This window comes from Bubalus kerabau, chromosome 6, assembly GCF_029407905.1.
Source record: "Bubalus kerabau isolate K-KA32 ecotype Philippines breed swamp buffalo chromosome 6, PCC_UOA_SB_1v2, whole genome shotgun sequence".
NCBI lineage: Eukaryota > Metazoa > Chordata > Mammalia > Artiodactyla > Bovidae > Bubalus > Bubalus kerabau.
The window spans coordinates 55,373,091-55,391,038 of record NC_073629.1 but is presented as its reverse complement, the minus strand read 5'-3'; the positions used below and the strand labels follow the sequence as shown (position 1 = coordinate 55,391,038).

The 17,948-nt window shown below is 38.3% G+C and overlaps 1 protein-coding gene and 1 long non-coding RNA gene across 3 annotated transcripts in view; one reads left to right on the top strand and one right to left on the bottom strand.

The window, feature by feature from the left end:
• LOC129655167 (guanylate-binding protein 1-like) overlaps positions 1-17,948 on the bottom strand; it is a 26,819-nt gene extending 8,871 nt beyond the window's left edge. The window contains exons 1-12 of one of the 2 annotated variants that reach the window (XM_055585250.1): positions 17,813-17,948; positions 15,513-15,712; positions 12,806-12,933; positions 11,792-11,901; positions 11,330-11,526; positions 10,466-10,708; positions 9,331-9,611; positions 8,481-8,693; positions 7,820-7,922; positions 7,385-7,578; positions 6,142-6,283; positions 4,888-5,140 (exon numbers count right to left, since the gene is read on the bottom strand). In XM_055585250.1, the coding sequence (XP_055441225.1) occupies positions 6,167-6,283; positions 7,385-7,578; positions 7,820-7,922; positions 8,481-8,693; positions 9,331-9,611; positions 10,466-10,708; positions 11,330-11,526; positions 11,792-11,901; positions 12,806-12,933; positions 15,513-15,702 (1,776 nt within the window). In that variant the 5' untranslated portion in view covers positions 15,703-15,712; positions 17,813-17,948 and the 3' untranslated portion in view covers positions 4,888-5,140; positions 6,142-6,166. Of the gene's footprint in view, positions 1-4,887; positions 5,141-6,141; positions 6,284-7,384; positions 7,579-7,819; positions 7,923-8,480; positions 8,694-9,330; positions 9,612-10,465; positions 10,709-11,329; positions 11,527-11,791; positions 11,902-12,805; positions 12,934-15,512; positions 15,713-17,812 lie in introns of those variants that run through there. The other variant, XM_055585251.1, reaches the window with a different exon arrangement.
• Positions 467-17,948, top strand: part of LOC129655169 (uncharacterized) — a 49,239-nt gene continuing 31,757 nt past the window's right edge. Inside the window, exons 1-3 of the long non-coding RNA XR_008715794.1 lie at positions 467-589; positions 10,030-10,110; positions 11,340-11,482. This is a non-coding gene — a long non-coding RNA (uncharacterized LOC129655169). The remainder of the gene's footprint in view (positions 590-10,029; positions 10,111-11,339; positions 11,483-17,948) is intronic.

Sequence of the window (17,948 nt, the reverse complement as noted above, 5' to 3'; positions counted from 1 at the left end):
TGGTTTTCAACTTAGAGAACGTGTACAGGTTTTGTTAGATTTATACCTTAAGTATTTCATTTTTTGGTAACTATTATAAATGGCATTAATTTTTCAGTTTTGGTCTCCTGTGTTCATAGCTTGTATATAGAAATACAGTTGAAGATAGATTTTTGTGTGTTGATCTTGTATGTTATAACCTTGTTAAACTCACTTATTAGTTCTAAGAGGTCAGTTTCCTGAGACTCTCTATATGGATGATCTTGGGTGAGAATAAGGACATTTGATTTTATTCTTTCTGATCTAAATGCCTTTTCTTGCCATATTATGCTAAGACTTTCAGTGTAACATTGAACCAGAGTGGTGAGACAACTGACACTGACAGACACTGACACCCTTGCTTTATCCTTTAGTAGGGGCCAAGTACTCCGTTTTTTCATCATTAAACTGATGTTAACAATAGGTTTTTTGTAGATGCTGCCGATCAGCTTGAAGAAGTTGATTTTTACTCCTAGGTTGCTGTGAGTTTTATCATGATAGGTGTTTTGTCAAGGTTTTTCTGCATCTATTTATATAATTAAGTGGTTTTCTTTCTTCATACTGTTATATGGTGAGTTACATTAATATATTTTTGAACCACTCTTGCATTCACATTATAAACCCCAATTGATTGAGTTTCCTTATGTTTATATATTGCTGGATTTGACTTGCTAATATTTTGTTGAGGATTTTTGCATATATTTTAATGAGGTTAATGGTCAGTAGTTTTTTTTTTTTTTTTTTGAGCTGTTTTTGTCTGATCATGGTACCAGAATAATGCTGCTTTGTAAAATAAATTGGGAAATATTTCCTCTTCCATTTTAAATTGGTGTTATTTTTTTCTTTAAATTCTTGATAAAATTCACTATTCTTAAGGGACCATCTGGACCTATAGAATTGTTTCCCAGAAGTTTTCAAATGGTTTTATTGAGGTATAATGGGCTTATAGAGAGCTGCATACATTTAATGTGTAAATCTTGATGAGTTTGTGCATATGCAAATACCGATGATACCATCACTACAATCAAGACAGTTGACATTTCCAACACCTCTCATAAACTCCTTCCCATCTCTTCTTCCGAGATCACGAATCTGACACCACACACTGTAAGCTTGAGACACCATAAGACTCTTAAGAGTCCCTTGGACAGCAAGGAGATCTAACCAGTCCATCCTAAAGGAAATCAGTTGAATATTCCTTGGAAGGACTGATGTTTAAGCTGAAACTCCAATACTTTGGCCACTTGATGTGAAGAGCTGACTCATTGGAAAAGACCCTGATGCTGGAAAAGATTGAAGGCAGGAGGAGAAGGGGATGAGAGAGGGTGAGATGTTTGGATGGCATCACCTACTCAGTGGACATGAGTTTGAGCAAGCCTCAGGAGTTGGTGATGGACAGGGAAGCCTGGTGTGCTGCAGTCCATGGGGTTGCAAACAGTTGGACTCGACTGAGTGATTGATCTGAACTGAACTGAATTGAACCTCTTCTTCAGAGATCATGAATCCGACACTGTTCACTGAAAGCTATCGGTTTCAACTTTATATACACTCCTATTTCACAGAGCATTGTTTTCCAGCCAGTGCCTGTAAGCTGTCTTCCCTTTTCCCTGGAGCAGAGCTCTAATGGACTGTTGTGTTAGACACCACCCACTTCTGTTCTCTCCCTCTTTCCTGGGGGAGAAACTGCAGGGTTGTACACCTCCTAATTCCACAGAGCTGTGCAGCCCACCATAACCTCCTGCTTCTTTTCCCTAGGTTATTGTAATGAAATGCTGAATCTTTGGGTGCAGATTTCACTGCTTTCCCTCCTACCTGATGGAGAAGATTCTGGATCATGTGTCTTTTCCTTACCTACAGAGCCATTGCAGCTGTTGAGAGCCTCTGATTCCTTTTTTCCTATGACAGCATTTATGGGAATGGCAGGAGGTTGGGTCAAGCTCTACTTCTTTTCCTTTGTCTTGAAAGACAAATCTCAGAATTGTGTACCTTCTCTCAGTCCTGCAGAGCCATGCAGGCTGCTGAGAGCTCCTGCCCCCATTTCTTTGTTCTTAGCTTCCCCCAGGGGTCGAAACCAACTTGGTTACCCCAGAACTCTGAGGGAGGTGAGACAAGAATAGTTTTCCTGAACAGCACTGGCAAAGTCTAGGAAAGTTGGCTGCGTGCTTCACTTGTTCTTTACCCCAAGGGCAAAATTGTGGGCTGAGTGGATTTTTCTAGGTGCTGAGCTGTTCTGGCTTAGGGGAGAAGCTGATGTTATTAAAGAAAAACTGCTCCTCTTACCCATTTCAGAGAGATTTCTCAGTTGGTGCTCATCTGCGTGCTAAGTCGCTTCAGTTGTCTCCAACTCTTTGCAACCCCATGGACCGTAGACCACCAGTTTCCTCTGTCCATGGGATTGCAAAGAGTCAGACACGATTGAACTGCCTTAGCATGCAGATGAGCACAAACTGAGAAGTCTCTCTGAAATAGGTAAGAGGAGCAGTTTTCCTTTAATAACATCAGCCTCCCCCCTAAGCCAGAACAGCTCAGAACCTAGAAAAATCCACTCAGCCAATCAACTGGAGTGGGTTGCCATGCCCTTCCCCAGAGGATCTTCCCAACCCAGGGATCAAACCCTTATCTCTTACAACTCCTGTATTGGCAGGTGGATTCTTTACCATTAGCACAACCTGGGAGTCTCCTGTGCTCATCTGAGCTGTTGCAAATTCTTAACTGGATTCTGGAGCATATTATTCTTGATTGGAGGTCTCAGAAAGGTATTTTGGCCCTAATAGCATTTTTTAAATGTTCCCAGCAAGGGCTAGGATCTCCTATTTCACTATGTTACTGATATCACATCAGAGTTTTTAAATTTTTACTATAAAAATAAACTTCTTTAGAAGCTATAGGATTATTCAGGTCAACTACTTCAACTTAGGTGGGTTTTGGTAGTTGGCGCTTTTTGAGAAATTAGTCTGTTTCACTAAGTTGTTCCTCCTTGGAAGAGAAGCTATGACCAACCTAGATGGCATATTAAAAAGCAGAGACATTACTTTGCCAACAAAGGTCCATCTAGTCAAGGCTATGGTTTTTCCAGTGGTCATGTATGGATGTGAGAGTTGGACTCTAAAGAAAGCTGAGCGCCGAAGAATTGATGCTTTTGAACTGTGGTGTTGGAGAAGACTCTTGAGAGTCCCTTAGACTGCAAGGAGATCAACCTGTCAATCCTAAAGAAATCAGTCCTGAATATTCATTGGAAGGACTCATGTTGAAGCTGAAACTCCAATACGTTGGCCACCTGATGCAAAGAACTGACTCATTGGAAAAGACCCTGATGCTTGGAAAGATTGAAGGCGGGAGGAAAAGGGGACGACAGAGGATGAGGTGGTTGGATGGCATCACCAACACAATGGACATGAGTTTGAATAGGCTCTGGGAGTTGGTTATGGACAGGAAGCCAGGTGTGCTGCAGTCCATGGGGTTGCAGAGTCGGACATGACAGGGTCTGAACTGAACTGAACTGAACTGAACTAAGTTGTTGAAATTATGCATTTATTGTGGTAATGTTTTTTTAATTTATCTCTTTATGTATCAAGTATTCAAAATATTTCTTAAATCTTTATATTTGTGTGTTTTAGTAAATACATTTTCATTGCCTAATAGATTATTGACCCTGGACAAAGTAGGGCAGGGATTTCTGCTGTTAATATTTTGCCAGGATCACTTTATGGTGTGTTCCCTTCCTCTAGATCAGTGGAACTTATATTTCCTATATAAACTCATAGAAGGAAAAGTAATAATGTTTCACTTAGAGAAAATATACTTCTCTAGGCTAAAAAGAATTTTGACACAGAAACCCCATAAGGGTCAGCAAATAGGGGCTCTAACATATGGTATCTTTGGCAGATTGAAAGTGTATGACCTTGAATTGTGGCTTTGTCATTATACTTCTCAATGACCCATATCAGATCTACTATATCACAAAGTCAGGGGAAGGGAAGGGGCCTGAGAATCCTTATACTTAATACATTTATTTTAATGCCTAGCTAGATTAAGGACCGCTGGTGAAAGTAACATGCCTCCTTGGGAAGACAGCTGGATTTTGTTCCTGGAGATATTATAGAAAAAGTGTTAAACCAGAGGTTAGATGATTTGGAATCTGTTAAAGAAACTCTTGCTACCATTCTAGAGAAGAAGCTACCTAATTTAGTTTAGCTTTAGTTTTCTGATTTTTAAATGATTAGTAAAGAAACCACTATTTGATCTTGAAGGAACAGTTATTCTTTTCTATCATGAAGTCTGTTCAACTAATAAAAATGTATTTGACTTACTCCATTGTTGCAGCTCAGCTTGGAAAGTACAAAGAATTATCTACATAAATACTGCTTCTAATATGCTTTGAGTCTCATGTGGTTTCCTATAAAGTTGCAATTTGAGTAAGGAAGTACTGCTTATCAGCACTAGCCCAATTATGGAAGGAGGCATTCTCAATCCTGATGGGAGCAAAGGGGATTCAGTAGAGTAAAAGTCCCAAAACAAGCAGGTTTATTAATATAGATTCAGTGGCATTAGCTGCGTCCCTGCTTTTCTCTTATCATGTAATATTTTGAAACACTGCATAATCTTTTCACAATGCTCACATATACGATCTAATTCATATGTTCCTTACAAATGCAAGAAACATAAGGCAGGTTCATAGAATTTTGACTAGTATTTCTATTACATAAAGCAAGGATCTGCAAACTATGGCTTATGGGTACCAGCTGTTTTTGAAAACAGTATTTTCTTGAAACATAGCCATGCCATCCATTTATGTATCGTCGATGGCTGCTTTATGGCAGAGTTGAGCAGCTGAGTCAGAGACCATATGGCTCACAAAGTCATGAATAGTTACTATCCCATCTTTTACAATAAAGTTAGCCAATATACGGCTATATAAAGTAAAACATTATTTTCTTGGTGAAATAATTTAAAAAAATCAGGAGTGTAAAGTTCAGTGAAGTATAATTTATTTCCAGATTGAAAATAATTCTTCATCGCTTTAAGAAACTTCAACCACATACTTAGGAGGTTGGCGCAGGATGGGGAACATGTGTACACCCGTGGTGGATTCATGTTGATGTATGGCAAAACCAATACAATACTGTAAAGTAATTAGCCTCCAGTTAAAATAAATAAATTTATGTTAGAAGAAAAAAAAAAAAGACAATTGTGATAAAGTCCTAAGTAATACAAAGAGCAGTATTTTACTGGTCAAAAGAAGTAAAAAACAACCCATTATTGTCTTGGGGAAAAATAAGCAGGATTTCAAGTATGACTCTTAAGAATTGGGAAAAGATAGCCTAAAGTTTAAGGTTATAAACAATCTAATAATTAATTTAGCTCAGTTTTCTAACACATTGTCATCATTTTAAGTTCATCTTTGCAAGTTATAAATTGCTACAAACACACACAATGTATAGTTGTCATCCTGTTACTATGTTTAGCGTCACCCAAAATTCTAAAGAGTCCCATTAAATTCTAATCTGAGTGAATTGAGCAAGAAGGAAAAGTTTCCTTCTCTAGCCCATTTATTTATGATCCAAGTTATAATCATACTAAAGGCTTCTTCCATCTTCCTGTGAAAACTTTGTAGAGATTCTAGATCACTATGTAAGGTATTTACTTTAGCTTGAAATTCACCACTAAGCATTGCCCACTCCCAGGCCCAGGAATCACATCACTGCTGACAGACTGTGCAGTCTGGAAACAAGGGGACACCATATACTATCTTCTCTAAGAAGCTAGAATGGTTGTCCCTGATATTGGAACCTCTTGTGTATTTGGTCAAAGTCATGACCAACTATGTCCCAAGACTTTGACCTAAGACTTTGCTCAGTATCCGCTTGTCTAACTAGTGGTCATCTGAAAGAAGAACCTCCTGATGGTATTAGTTTATGATGTCTCCTGTGCTGGCACAGAGGTAAAATGCATCTTGTTACACAGTTGACAATATTGTGAGGAAGATGCACGTGATTTCAATTATAGTGTGGCATGTCTTTGCAAATTTTACTGTAATAAAAATGCAAAACCTAAATATTATCAAATATGGTGACACTTTTCTTAGTTTTAAACTTCTTGAGTAATGCCTTTGATAAGACTTACCAGGAAAGCTCTATTCTTTAATTCTTTAGCTTAGGACACATTGGTGCCTTGGCTCCTTCATCATCTTCTGGAGATTCTGTATTTCATTTTGAAGTCGTCTCTGCTCTCCTTGGAATCCTTCCTGTAGTAGTCGGGACTGTTCCTAAAAAAAATACAAATGGAGACTAAATAACATGTATCATTAAGAAAATCTTTAACTTCTGTCTAGTTTCCACATTTCATAGATTAAAAAAAAAAATTTAATGTCTTCTTGAAATTTTCTCCATCATTAATTTTCATTATTCTTTCTCTTGAGCCTTCTAGCTCTGTGATTACTTTTCCTGAGTCTTCTTGAGTTAAGAAATATTTTTGACTCATATCTCCTTATATGGTGATGAATCTCAATTATCCTTCTAATTTTTTCTCCATTAATTGTATACAAGCTTTGTGGGCAATCTTAATGAAATGTTTGACTTCAAATCTATGCATTTTGATTTTTAAATACACACACATACACATATAATATAGAAATAAAAGAAGAATTTTAAAAATCTGATGCAGTCTGAATCTTAGATCAGGAAATTTGATCTAAGCTTCCACAATTTGGTGGCTGTGGGAGCAAAATATAGGTGAGGGAGTATCAGGGTACCAGACTTGACCATAGCGAATTTCTCCACATAATTCCCAACTTAACACATACTAGAAGCAGGGAACAGAAAAAGAGTAGGAGTAACAGATGGATACAGTGGTGTAAGAGTTAAGGAATCCTTCTACTTATGAAGTTTCCCTTAGAGCTAAAATTCATCCCAGGTGTGACAGGAAAAGAAATCATAGATTCCCCTAAGTAGTGAAGACAGTTCAGGTATCTTTCCAAGCGTTGTGACCTAATAAAATTATTTAGTCTTATCTGAACCTCTGTTTAATTTCCAAAGTAATAGGGCCATAACAGTTCTTGCTTCGTATAGTACTAAGTAAGAGATAGGATAAGACCATTTTTAAAAAATAATGCCTGGCAGATAACAGCTATTACTGATTGACAGATACAGTGATAAAGGACTGGGTATGACATAGCTGCAATAAAATCTTTTACAACGAGATATTATAGGGGCCAGTTCAGGCAGGCAAAAAAAGATTGAAAAGTACAAGTGAGCAAGCAAGGTCTTTCTTCTGGGCTTCATGTTCTCACTGCTGTGCCACATTTGTGAACAGGGAGTGTGGTGGGAAAACAGAATAACAGGAACCACATGGTGTTGCAATTAAATACCTGCAGTTTGAGAGCAAGAGTTCTCTCTTGCTCTTCCAGTAACTGGGCCCTATCCCTCTCCATCTTCTCAGTCAGTTGTTTCACATGTTCCTGATAGCTCTTTTCTTTCTGTTCCATCATCTGCTGGTTCTTCATTTGCATTTCCTCCAGCATTTTTGCTGCAGCCTGTGCAGATTCAGCTCTCATGCGTTCCACTGTCAGGAGGAAGAGGAAAAAAAAAATCTATGTGGAGACCAAGTTGCTTCTTACTTCCATCTAAAGTTACCTATCACTGTTGCTACTGACTTCATATGCCCTACTCAGAAATGACTTTAGCAAGTAAGAGGCATCTTTTATCCTGTTGCTACAGTTTGAGGCTCCTAGGTTCACCCAGCGGAGTTAGTTAGAACTTTTAAGAGCATTCAGGGCTCTCTAGTCTCTTGACTAGCTCATCACCTTCAATCAACTTTTCCTTCTCTGAAAGTGTCTGGTCCGTTTGTAGAATTGCATCAGTCACAGACTCCTTGGACTTCAAGTATTCCTGAAGAATCTCCTCAGCCTGGGACCCGGAAAAAATGGGGTTAGTAGTAGGAAATGGCTGTAAGCACTTATTTCTGTTTGCCCATCACTTTTCCCTCTAGGAACTGCTCCTCTTGGCCCTGGTGTGCCTGGTGATAAGATTCCCTTTCACTGGGCTGAGCACGTGCTCCAGACTGGCCAAGCAAGGTGCCCTCCTAAGCAGAATCCTTTATAAGAGGCTGATATATATGTAAATAGTAATCCTCTGTTCTTTTGACTGAGAGCTCTGATTTTGGAGCTTTTGGTGCTGTGGTCCCATATGGCATGAGCTTGTTGGAGAATGAAGGCATCAGGGAGAAAGTGGATCTGAATAAAGGGGGTAGAAGGAGAATGGGAGGGAGGGAAGTGTGGGGTTGAAGGGAGCCACAGTCAGAGAGATAAATGATGACGTTATTTGAAATTTTGGATACATCTGGTAATCCAGTTTATAACTCAGTTGTTAATTGAGTGCAGACTCTTGGATGAGCACATAGGTTATACCTGGTGTAACAGGCTCCTTGCAGTGTTTATTGAATGAGAGTGTATCAACCTTGCTTACCTGTATGCCCTTCCTGGGCTCCTGAAGATACTTCTTCTTCAGCTCTTGCATCTTCTCAATGAAGAGGCGATAGCCCCCTGATTTTGAATAAATCCCCTGTTTCACATCTTCTTCTAGAGGACTGAAAATATCCTTCAGTAAAGCAGAGCAACGATCTGATGATGCTTTACGATTCTGATCACAATAGTCATCTCGCTTTTTGTCTAGCTGGGCCTTTAATGCAAAACAATAGGAAGTGTTAATAAACAGAGGAGTGAAAAGATGTTAGCTTGATGTTGAAATTTCTGGAAAAGCTTCTGAAAAAAAATAAAAGTAAAAAAGGTCTCTGACCCCTAGACAGACTTATAGGCACTCAACAGGACCATATCCTTCCTCCAGATTCTGACTTTCTACTAAAGCCCTTTCACCATGGGGTAACCTTCAGAGCAGTGATTACTAGCTATATAGTAAAACTCCAGCTTTTCACGTTGGATCAGTGACTGCATATGAAATTAATGTGGCTCAATGTAAGTCTGCTTGTGATAACTAAAACTAACATTTTCTTTATTGCCAAAATATCCAGTGAGTCTGATAACAATGAGCATGTAATTTGATTAGAAGCTCTGCTACTTATATATGCATGTAATGAAACTATAGGGAAGAATATTTGTTTATTCATGAAAGAAAAAAGTTTCAGTGCATAATAAGATATATCATAATAAAACTGGTTCTTCTTATGTAACATAGATTGGTTTTCACCACTTAAATATCTAGTGAGTATTACTTTTCTCAAAGTAAGCACCCATCTCATTTTCCTCTATTATTTTACTTTCTAAGAACCTAAGCTGTATAAACTTGAGAAAAAAATTACCGCTAATTTTTTTTGAAATAATTGGTCTATATCTTTGAAGGAACTCCTCATGAAGACTTCAATGGTCTCTTTCTCAGTGGCCCTGTGCAGGTCCAGCAACTCCTGGAGGGTTTCTGTGGGCAGCTGCAGCTTCTGGCCCATCTGCTGGTCATAGTGGACAATGGCCTTTTGTACTGCAGCTGAGTTCTCAATCTCAGCCAAGGCCAGGACTGCATTCTCCATGCAGGGCAGATCTCCACTGTTGATGGCATTGACATAGGTCTGCACCAGGGTCCCTAGACCTACAGTAGAGAACAAATGATGATGTTTATTTTACACAGAGTGAGGAAACTTTCTCTTCTGAGGAATTCTAATGTCTATTACCAACCATTTGTCTTACAGCATCAATGCCTTAGCAGCATCTGAAAACCTGCTAAAAATGCAGACTCCCAGCCTCTGTCCCAGTTTGACTGACTTAGACCCTCCTCTTTGGCAAGATCCTCAAGTGGCATAAATATATCAGAGGTTGAGAACCTCTGTTCTAGATAGTGAAGTCCTGCATTCATTCAGTGCATTCACTTTAGCAGCAGGCATTGTTAGGCCAGAAACCATATTTCTCTCATTTATGTCTGTATCATCAGCCCTGGTAAGTCCATGGGAAACATTTGATTAATATTTGTGGAGCAAATCAAAATGAGTCCTCCATTTTGTTTATTCTAGCAGAACATTGTCCAGGAGAATTTTCTGTGATGATTGAAGTATTCTGTGTGTGCTGTCCAGGGTGGGAGCCACTAGCCTCAGGTAGTGTGAGCCCTTGAGACATGGCTGTGTGATCAGAATGTTAAATTTCTGTATTTTTTTATTAGCTACATTTAAATTTAGATAGGCACCCTTGTCTGGTGAAAACCATGTTGGACAGGGCAGGTCCAGTTTACTAGGACAATTGTCTGCTCTCAGAGCTTTTATTTTTTGCCTTTTGTATCTTTTCTCAACTATGCAGTCTGACTAATAAAACCTAACAGAAATGTTGTTGCCACCTAGAATTTATCACGATAATATCAGTAGATGTGCATTTTTCAAAGTTGAAGCTACATGGATGTTATCACACCATCCTCTAGTCTTAACAGTGAGAGTGAAGATTGGGAAGAGGACTCACGAGGTCCATCCACCTTGATGCCTCCTGATAGAGTTTTAGTTTTGGAATTGCTAAAGATGTAGGAACAGAAGACCGCAGCTTGTTGCAAAAATTCAGAGTCCAGTTCGTCGTCACACAGGTCCTCAAGCTGGCCCAATTTCTTTCTATGAGTGGGCCGATCAAAGATGAAGCATTTCTTCTTTGGGAAGAACTTTCGGATACAGAGTCGAGGCATATTAAAAGTTTTATCTTTCGGGCTGGTACCTGGAGGAAGAAAAAAGGAATTTACCTACTGTGGGGTCTTGCAAACACTTCCTGTAAAGGGTCAAACAATAGATATTTTAGACTTTGCAAGCCAGATGGTCTCTTTTCTGAGTACTCAAATCTCCTATTGTAGCCTAAAAGCAGTCATAGGGAAACTATAAATGAATGGGTATGACATTATTCCAATAAAATCTTATTTACAAAACCAACTGGCAGGCTAGAATAGACAATATTTGCCTGTAGCTATCCTTTACCAGCCCTGAACTGTGCATGGTTTGTGCTTGTATTTCTTTTCTTCAAATAAATGACCATTCTACTCCTACTCTTTGGCTAATTACAGCACCACAAGCCCTAAGCATGGAGATCAATCTAATCACAGCACAGGGAAAGGTGAAAGAAAAAGAAATTTATTCTTAGAACAGGGAGAAAAATAATCTAAAGCCAAATCTATTAGTTCAGCATTACTTCTTAGTAACTTCTTAGTAACAATCATTAGTTCTTCGTAATCACCCCTTGAGAAGAAATAGAAACTACAAGTAGAAGACAACTGTTGACAGAAAACTAAGGAATAATAGTTTTTAGTGTTTTGTCATCTGTTTACCAATTCTAAGTCCCCTTTACCTTTCTTAAGCTTGAGTGAATTCTCCAGGTACTCGTCTTCTGTGATGGACTGTCCATCTGCTTCCAAGTCTAGGGAGAAATCCCTTAGTGTCCATACGAAGTCTGGAAAGAAGCTCACAAAGTCAGCTGAATCCTCAACCCCATCCACATCAGGTGAGGATTTTGCCCTGATTCTATCTGTCAGCTCCGTCACATAGCTGAGTAGCCAAATAAGGAAAACTGGCATGAATGAAGAGTACCCCCCATTCTATATTAGTTCCACATACTAAACCTTTATTTCTCCTTTGTTCTTAACCCAAGTATCCCAAGTATCAATTCTTCAGTAGGTTATAGGATTTTCCCCTTGCCATTGAATTCTTTTTTATATTTCTCGTGTTTGTTTCACCAGGATTCACAGTAAGCTGTTTTCTAAATATTGGTCTCCCCTCTGATTTTGATGTAGTTTGGATCCCAAAAGGATACTGCAGTTGGTCCATGGCCTGCTGGTTGATAGTTCCCATACTATTGTACACAAAAGTGCTGCTCAAGAGTATTGCTAGGGCAAAGATCCAGGAGTCATTCTGGTTGTCACCCTGAAAATCAGAACATATTTTACCAGGATTGTGTTTCATTCTTATGGCACTTTCCTGATCAGCAGTAGTAAAAGGATGCTCATGTAACTAGAGTTTTTTTTTTTTTGAGACAAATGACCTGTAAGAAGAAACTAAATCCGACAAAAATGACTGTTAATAGGACTTGAAATTTGAATCGTTTTGTAATTAGTGTTTTTGGTTTACCCTGATTCTCACTGGACTCTTATGATCATTGGCAGGTAGTTGCAAAACAAATTGTCATTGCAGGTGGACATTCTAAGGGCTTAAATATAATTCAAATTTAATTTTTTCTCTTTATTTTTACAGAACAATTGTCTTAATATGGGGGCAATAATAATTGTATTTATCTCATTAAACAATTGTTGTTCACCTAACACCTTCCACTTCTTATCTTCTAAATATTCCAAACAATATCAGAGGCAAGTGTAGATCTATTACATCTGTTTTATAGATCAGAATAACTTGCTAAGGTCATTGAGGTACTGATAGACTTTAAATCCATGAGTATGGCACTTCAGAAGCTAAATCCTTAACTAAAGTTCTTTGCAGGATAATATTAGGTTGAATTTGTTTTTTCACTACATTGAATTTTTTATTCATTACATTGAATTTATTTGTTCTACCATTATGCATCTGGGTTATATGGCTCAGGTTATAGCCTTTTATTAATTAGAACACTGTCTACAGACCACCATGCTCTTCTTCTAGGATTCTGCCTTATGAATATTTTCCTGACCCCTGGTTGCTAAACTTGGTTTCATGGCATGTAAACCGAAATGAAAAAACATGGATAAGTAAAGGTCTTATTTAAAGGAAAATTAAATAGTGTAGAAAATACACAGACATAAGGGGCTTAGTCCAAATTGGAATCCTCATTCCTTACCTTCTCCACATCCCCCAGACCCTCAGTATCAAGCAGAACTAGAGTACGGTTTGGCTTCTTGGGATGAGGCACACACCACATCCAGATGCCCTTCGTGTGAGACTGCACTGTGGAGCCCAGAGAGAAGCCTGCAAGGGGGCATGGGGAAAAGAGAGGGTAGAGTTTTAATATTAGGTGGTTCTGGAAGTTGAGATGACAGTTAACAAGTCCTGAAACATCTCTTAAATCAAGTTTAGGAGAACTGAAACCACAACAAGTATTAATTTTACAATCAGAGAAACAGGGCAATTAGAATATTGAATACATGAAAAGATTAAATACCTTTCATGATAAAAGCAATCAACAAGCTAGAAATAAAAGGAAATGATCTCAACATAGTAAATAATAATAATAATGATTGTATTAAAAAAAGATACAGCCAACATTATATTGAATGGTGAAAGACAGAAATCATCCCTTCCACAAAAATTAACCAAAATGAACCAAAGACCTACAAGAAAATGAAAGTGAAAGTGAAGTCGCTCAGTAGTGTCAGACTCTTTGCGACCCCATGAACTGTAGCCCACCAGGCTTCTCCATCCATGGGATTTTCCAGGCAAGAGTACTGGAGTGGGTTGCCATTTCCTTCTCCAGGGGATCTTCCCAACCCAGGGATTGAACCCAGGTCTCCCACATTGCAGGCAGACGCTTTAAACTCTGAGCCACCAGGGAAGCCCTTAAAGACCTACATGTTAGAGCTAAAACACACAGAAGAACTTCACGATTTTGGATTTGGCAATGATTTCTTGGATATGATACCCAAAACATAAATAGCAAAATGAAAATACAGAAGTTGGACTTGATCAAAATTAAAACTTTTGTGTATCAAAGGACACTTTTTACAGATTTAGGTACATAACTCAGAATGGGAGAAAATATTTGCTAGTTATGAATCTGATAAGGGATTGATATCCAGAATATATAAAGAAGTCTTACAATGCAACACAAATAAGCAAACCAAAGATCATCCCAAATAAAAGAATGAGCAGAGGACTTGAATATACGTTTCTCCAAAGAAATTATTCAAGTGATAAATAAACATATGAAAACATGCTCAACATTCCTAGTCATTAGAGATGTACCAAGCAAAACCACAGTGTCTTGTAACAACCAATATTGGAAAGTAATCGGAAACATATATAGATATAACTGAGTCACTTTGCTATACACCTGAAATTAACACAATATTGTAAATCAATTGTACTTAAAAAAAAAGCACTAGTGTAGATCTTAGTGAATCCTGAAAGTTGACTAATATTTATAAGAAAGTTGGAAAATTTAACACTGAATGAATTTGACAATATTAAATAATTTTTATTAAAAAAAAACCCACAATGAAATACTATTTTATGCCCTTTGGGATGGCCACTATGAAAAATCCAGAAAATAACAAGTGTTGATGAGAACATGGAGAAATTAGAACCATTGTGTATTTCTGGTGGGAATGTAAAATGGTATAGTTTTGCATTTCCATCAGAATGTAAGCACCAGAATGGGACTTCCCTTGTAGCTCAGCTGGTAGAGAATCTGCCTGCAATGCTGGAGACCTGGGTTTGATTCTTGGGTTGGGAAGACTTGCTGGAGAAGGGAACAGCTACCCACTCCAATATTCTTGCCTGGAGAATTCCATGGACAGAGGAGCGTGGCAGGCTACAGTCCATGGGATCCCAAAGAGTTGGACATGGCTAAATGACTTCCACTTTCACTTTTCTGTGGAAAACAGTATGGCCATTTCTTTAAAAAATGAGCACTGAATTGTCATATGATCCAGCAGTTCCACTTCTTGGTGTATAAAGAAAGTGAAAGTGAGAACATGAACAGATGTTTGTATACCCATGTTCTTAGTAACATTATTCATAGTAGCCAAAACAAGGAAACAGTCCAAATGTCCATCAACTAGATGACTGGATAAACAAATTAGTATCACATACAATTATTCAGCCTTTAAAAGGAAGAGAATTTGATACATGCTACAACATTGTTGGACCTTGAAGACATTATCTTCAGTGAAATAAGCCAATCGTTAAAGGACACTCATGTCTAATTCCTCTTGTATGAGACCAGTCAAATTTATATACAATATAGATGAGTGGTTGTCAAGGTGGTTGGGGCATTATTGTTTATTGGGGTACAGAATTCCTGTTGGAGGAAGTTTATGGAGATGGATGTTGGTGATGTTTACACAACAGTGTGAATTAACTTAATAGCACAGAATTTTTAAAAACAGTTACAGTGATAAATTTTGTGGTAAGTTTTATGTTATATGTATCTGACAACAGTTGAAGAAAAGAAAAAAAAAGGATAGCCAATACAAATTTAAACATTTTTTTAAATCTTAAAGATCAGTGGAAAATGTTCTTACTATATGAATATCTTTGTAAAAGTCTTATAGTTTATTGTTATATACATTACCTATTTTTATTACCACATTAGTCTTTCTAGGAAAGGAACAATTTATGCTTTTAAAACAGAAACTAAGGCAAAGTGTAAAGAGTGGTGAGCTGATTCTTTCAGGTCATAGTGATGATAAGAACATAACTGTGGACTGAAAGTTAGCTTTCAATATCCCTCCCAGGTCTCTCACTTCCTCTCCTCACATCACTGTGCTGCATGCTGGGAGTGTGGGTGGACAGAAGGGACTTGGCTGGGCTCTGCTGGTGTCACTCACCTTTGTTCTTCCCAGCCAGCTTGTTCATCAGGTAGGACTTGCCTGTGCGGTAGAGGCCCACGATAGCCACCACCACAACAGGCTGCCTGATGGCAGACAGGATCTTCAGGGCTTTTGGATTAACCAGCAGTCTCCTATTAATGTTCTCAATGAGGCACTCTGGGCCTGGCATGTGGATCTCTGAGGCCATGTCCCTTTGTCTGCAAGGGAGGATATGGGATGATTTAGAATTTCCAGTCTAATCAGATCAAGAACTTTCATGAGGTTATTTTGCATTCAGAAGGAGGAATCATAGAATCCCCCAACATGGCCAGAAGTTGTTTGTCAATAGTGAGAGAGATGAGGGAAAGATCTTTCTCCTTTTGGAAAGTTACAGAAGTACAATCAGAGTAGTTCATTAAAAATATTGATATGACAGTGACTTATCAGCCAACATTCAGCCACCCTCATGCACAAAATCTTCCATTTAGTTTACATGTAAATCTTTCCTTTTGGATTCTCATTTAAAAATTTATACTAGACATTAAGTGTAAAATAGAATAGGATTCAGAGAGATTTGTTGTACTTACTATGTATGAGAGATTTGCTATTTATTTATTCACTAATTCTTACTATGAATAAAGAATTTCATGTATAAATGTTCATTGCTTGATATATATATCTCTGAACAATTTCTAATGATTTGAAATGCATGTTTTTCTCATGAGTTTTCCTTATTTCTACTGGAATAAGTGTCCACAGAACTTCTCACACTGCTATTCTAGAAGTGGAACTTACTTTAGCAAGTTTTATAAAAAATATGTAACCTTGTGAAACACATGGCTCAAGACCCTTCCAAAACCTTGGTATGGGCTTGTGGAAGCAAGAGATATGAAAGTTAAAATTTATTACCTTCAGAATAAATAGCCTACAACGTGGGGGTAAACCTTACAACTGCAAATACTACATGTTGCTGAAAATTGTTTGTATATATGTGTGTGTGTGTGTGTGTGTGTGTGTGTGTGTGTGTGTGTAAGGGAAAAAGGACAATGAAATAAAGATTAAAAGATCTGGAAGCATATCAGGAGAGCTAGAGAAGAAAGTTGCTGAAAGGAACTAGCTATATTTCCAGCCATACAATTCTAAGTTTTATGTTTTGTTCTTTTTCCCCATGTTGTGGAAGAGAAGTGGAGAAGGAAGAGGGGTAGAAGTAAGGAGAGAGGGATGGGGAAGCAAAAAGGGAGGGGGGAAGCTGAAAAGGAGAGAGAGAGCTGTCAGGATAGGTGATAAATGGAGCTAGTGCCAAGTCAAGGAAGTCAGGGGAAGAATTTCTAGAAGGCAAGATCATAACTCCTTGAGAGCCCAGAGAGGGCAAAGTAAACAATGATGGTGCCTTTAGCATTGCACCATGGTAAAGTCTTTAAAGAGGAAGCTTTTTAGTAAAGTAGTGAGGTTGAATTCTGCTCCTAAGACATAAGACATCCTCGAGTTGGCACCAAGAAATTGAATGTAGTGAAACCTGTGGTATTTCTAAAGTAAGAAGTCCACTTTGAAACAAAGTTCACAAGTAGGGCTGAAGAGTATGGTGTCTTGATGAATCTGTATCTTTCACTTTGATTTTCAGGCTTTTCTCTGTCTTCAGAGTGTCAGGTGGCTGTTATCACTACATCTCATTTATTATTATTTCCTTCTCATGAAAATAACATATTTGTCACCCTGTCAATTTCTTAACTGCAGTCAAATCAGTATTGAACAAATATAAGAAAGACATTGGTAATATAACTGTGCCCCAGTCAACATAGACAACATCAGCAAAGAGAAGGGCAATACTCATTATTTTTCAAGTTATCAGATTAGCCCAATAATTCCACACAAGCACAGTCACGACCCAGGACATGCTGCCACTTGATAACACCAGGATGTCATCCAACCTTGTGTCTCATGTCAGGATGAGCTGCAGCCTGTCTTGATGCTGTTCATTTAAAAAAATTTTTATTTTATTTTTAATTAGAGGAAAATTACTCTACAATATTGTGATGGTTTCTGCCATACATAAGCATGAATCAGCCATAAGTATACATATCCTCTGCTGCCAAGTTGTCCTCCCACCTACCTCCCCATCCAAACCCTCTAGGTCCTCACAGAGCACCAGCTTTGGGTTCCCTGCATCATACGATGCTGATCATTTTTTAGAAAACTAACGAACTCTTGCAGATCCCTTCCCATCCCTGCATTAATCTTATCATGGTGTCCTTCTCCCAGAGCAGGGCTCCTTTAGCACAGGAGAGAAAGATGTTCTGAGGAAAAAAATAAGTTCTTACCTGTTTTCTTCTCAGCTTAGTTGGAGTGGTTCTGCAACTTCTCTGTCTCTCACTAGATGTTTAGACTTCTGTTTCACCCACTCGTATCCTAGGCCTTGCTTGCTTTCCTTCAGCAACCAGACAGAAGTAAAGCAAC